Raw genomic sequence first — 3,772 nt, 5'->3', positions numbered from 1 at the left:
ATCCCTTTTTGCAGTTTGTCTTAAGAAATATATAAAATATATGGTAAGTATATCAAACAAAAGTCTAAACATGCAAATTAGCAGAATGTCTTTAAAATGCCTGCTTTACTGTAAAACATGGGGGTGGCAGCATTATGCTTTTGGCCTACTGATTAGAGTTTATGATAAATTGGAAGCAGCTAAATACTTGTCCATCTGGGTTAAACACCAATTCTCAGAATGGCCTAACTAAATTACAGACCCATGAAAAGAAAGAAAAATTACGTTGATGAATGTTTTCTATCAGGTCTAACTGAGTTTAATTTAATTTGCAAAAATCAATAAAATAATGTAGAATTTAGAACATGGTGGAAACTGTAAATTCAGGTTTACTACACACTTTTCAGATTTTTACCAGAAAAACAATCATTTGTTGATGAGGTAGTACTTTGTGTTCAGATCAGGAGGTGCTGTGTGTGACTGATAATAACTGGGAGAAAGAAAAACAAAACTCTCCAAGCCTAAAAATGCAGTAAACACAGAGAAAATATAAACATCCTATGAAAACAAGACAGTGGAAAAAATTTTTTCACTGCAGTTATAAGGGATCACTCGCCCCCTAGTGGCCAAACAAACCTACAGTGTAGCATTTACTCAAAAAGGGAAGAAATTATTTAAGCTTCAAGTTGGAATAAATCAAAAATTAGGAAAGCATGATACCAAAAAATAAAGGTTAAAAATGTTTCATGAATGTAAACTTGATTTTGATATTTTTTTTTTGCAGAATCTCTACATTTTTAAACACCCATAAATATAAGATAATCAGAATAAATTTATTAATTTACAGATGATGAAGGCTGGACATGAAGGAGTGAGTGAAAAAGAACCAAACCATTTCCAGTTTATAGTTGTTGATCAGATTAAACTACTCAGCAAACTACTCAGGAAATCATGTTTTTTCAATTTTCTTTTAAATCCTACAACTGATTTTCAGGTTTGTGTTTCACTTTGCTTCCTCTTTCCTGCCTTTCAGCTCGAGAAGTTGCTCAGCAGAACAGCGTGGGAGAGGAGAAGAAAGAGGAAGAGGAGGAGGAAGATCTGTCTTTAGCCTACGCAGCAAGAGGTCAAAGAAAAACACTAAATCTGGGCTGCTTATTCAATTATTTATCCCTATAGTTTAGGTCTATTTATGTGTTTTATTGTGGTCCTCCCAGGTTTTGCCAGGTATCCAATGGTTGGCTACATCTATAAGGTGAACAGCACCAGCAGTGAGGAAATCTGGCTCTGACAGATCATCCAGCAACTCTCCCTACTGTTTGTGCATGTATACCTGCATCTTACAATGCAGCTGTCTGAGAGGAACCCCCACTCTGCAAGGCAACCACTGACCAGTTACCTTCAAGCTGGAAACAAAGTTTAGAGGACATCCTTGTTTTTAAAAACCGTCCCTCTACGAATGCACAAAACATACCCATGAATGTTTGTCGTACAGTAAAGCAGGTACTCAGGTGTTTGTGCTGCTGATTTCTCGTCTCATCAAAGCAAATTTTCTCATATTGCTCATCATGTTGTCTCTTTGGTTGCATTAATGGAATGTGTTTTAGGGTTCTTTACTAAAACCTGAATGTTTATTTGGTCAAATGTAACCTGAATGCGTTACTACAGAGTATAGAACCGTTTCTTAACATGCCACATGTCCTGTCCTGTACATTTGTATGCATACATGTATAAAAGAGTCTAATAAAGGTATTATTGAGATGGTATCTGAGTGAATTCAATTCTGAGCATACTGTGATTTTACTCTGCAAACACCAGGGGGCGCTCCAAAGTGGTTTAAAGAATGGTTTCACTAGGTTGTGCACCATGAGGGTGATGTGCATCTTTTTAACTGTATTGGCAGAAATTGATGGTTGGGTAAAAAAAAAAGGGTGCATCTGGTGAGAAAGAAATTAAACGACCTGCTTTGTTTTTCTAACAGCTGCAGGAGAGAATGGATATGGATATATGTGTGTGTGTGTGCATGCCAGGTGTTGGCTCTGGGTCACAGGTTGCTGTGGCTTTTCTGCAAACAGGAAGCAGAGTTATTTTGTGGGAGCTTGCATCTGCTCTCATTTTGTTTCTGCTGCAGTTCAACAGGGAATGCAGTCTTTCACACATATGATGGGAAAACATTCCCAATATGTTTTACCTACGGTAATTGGAGATGTGCATTTTCAGTTCACATTCCCCTAAGCAGTTGCTTAAAAAATATATTATTATTGGGTTGCACTAAGTAAGTTGATGTTGTTTTTCTTATATCTCAGACCTTTAAGAAGCAAATAAATTATGGCAAGTGGTAAAGAATAACAATTATAGGAGTAAACTATATTTGACCTCATGCTGATAAAATCCTGTCTCATGTCTGTTAATAAATTTATATTTCTTTTAATATTTGTTTATATAAATTGGATTTAACATTGCAGTTTTATCCTGATCAACAAAAAACAACCTGTTAAACCAAGCCAATATTAATTGCCAGAAACATGATTCTAGTGTGTATTGTGCTAAATTTTGAAGCCAATAATTTTGAAGTATGTTGACATGATGGAGAGTTTCAGATAAAATCAGCAAAGCCTGATGAGACCAACAAACCAATCACAGTAACTTCCTTCTCCCTCACAAAGAGACAGACGGAGACGCACCGACAGCAGGCAGAAACTAAGTCGTTGAGCAGCCGAGACCAAACACTTCTTTGGTTTAAGGTTAGTAATTTTATTCGAAACAGTGTCGTATTTACACAATATTTCATATTTACCTCATGTAATCTGTTTATTTTGATAAAAATCTAAAACCATGTTTATTAATGACTTCTAATGTTTTATCTTTAACTTCCAATAAAAAAAAAAATCTGATTACATATTTGAATTGAGACTCAGATATAGTATTAATTTGATGGCAGAAGCTAAAAAGTTGCTTTTCATCTCATGTTAGTTGTTATGTTGGGTAGAATAAAATGGTTGACCAGAATGAGAAAATGGCAGCCTTCCGGTTGTGTGTGATAAGCTTTCTGATGCCTCTGCGTCTCCTTCCATCTTTAGAAAAGCAGCAGAGAGGTAGATCACCATGAAATATCAGCTCTTGCTTCTTTGGACTCTGGCAGGTACGTTTTCTATCTTGTTGATTTTACTCCAAATGACCCAAAATTACATCTAACGTTGTTTATTCAGGTTAGTTGTTTTCAGAACAATTTTAGTCCGTTCTCCTTCCACTGTTTTCTCTACATTAATCTAAAATCAGAATGTTTGTGAATAATTATTCTTAACACTTTCTTTTGCATACATACGCAATATCAATTATCCTCACATTAGTCTTGTTGAAAAGTAAAACTGGTTTTAGCAACATATGTTATGTGTGTGCAGCAGGGTTGTTTTACATTCAAATGATAGACATGCCGTTTTTATCCTTTTTCTTTTTCCCTTTTGGACCCTGTTACAACCATTTCCAATTTTATCATTCGCTTGTGTTTTCTTTTCCTGTGCAGTTTTAATTGTCTTAAATTGTTGGAGAAAAGAAAAAAAAGTTAACATTTCAAATATAGATAAAATCATCTTCTGAGGACTTTTAAAAAAGACTATTTCCAGAGATTTTAGTCCTGATCTCAGTTTTATCCAGTCGCCCTTAAAACACCCTTAACAGTTCAAAGTAAATGAGAAGCTCCCTAGTTGTAACTCCATCCATCCATCCATCCATCCATCCATCCATCCATCCATCCATCCATCCATCCATCCATCCATCCATCCATCCATCCATCCAT

At 35.6% G+C, this 3,772-nt stretch overlaps 1 protein-coding gene across 2 annotated transcripts in view; it reads left to right on the top strand.

The window, feature by feature from the left end:
- Nucleotides 1-2,626: 2,626 nt before the first annotated feature.
- Nucleotides 2,627-3,772, top strand: part of LOC107080968 (T-cell surface glycoprotein CD3 delta chain-like) — a 5,424-nt gene continuing 4,278 nt past the window's right edge. For both annotated transcript variants that reach the window (XM_015369179.1, XM_015369178.1), the window contains exons 1-2: nt 2,627-2,720; nt 3,057-3,118. In XM_015369179.1, the coding sequence (XP_015224665.1) occupies nt 3,082-3,118 (37 nt within the window). In that variant the 5' untranslated portion in view covers nt 2,627-2,720; nt 3,057-3,081. The remainder of the gene's footprint in view (nt 2,721-3,056; nt 3,119-3,772) is intronic.

The sequence above is a fragment of the Cyprinodon variegatus genome, unplaced genomic scaffold (genome assembly GCF_000732505.1).
Source record: "Cyprinodon variegatus isolate N-32 unplaced genomic scaffold, C_variegatus-1.0 Scaffold2590, whole genome shotgun sequence".
NCBI classification, from domain to species: Eukaryota; Metazoa; Chordata; class Actinopteri; order Cyprinodontiformes; family Cyprinodontidae; genus Cyprinodon; species Cyprinodon variegatus.
Note: the sequence above shows the minus strand (reverse complement) of the source record. Positions and strands in the feature narration are given on the sequence as shown.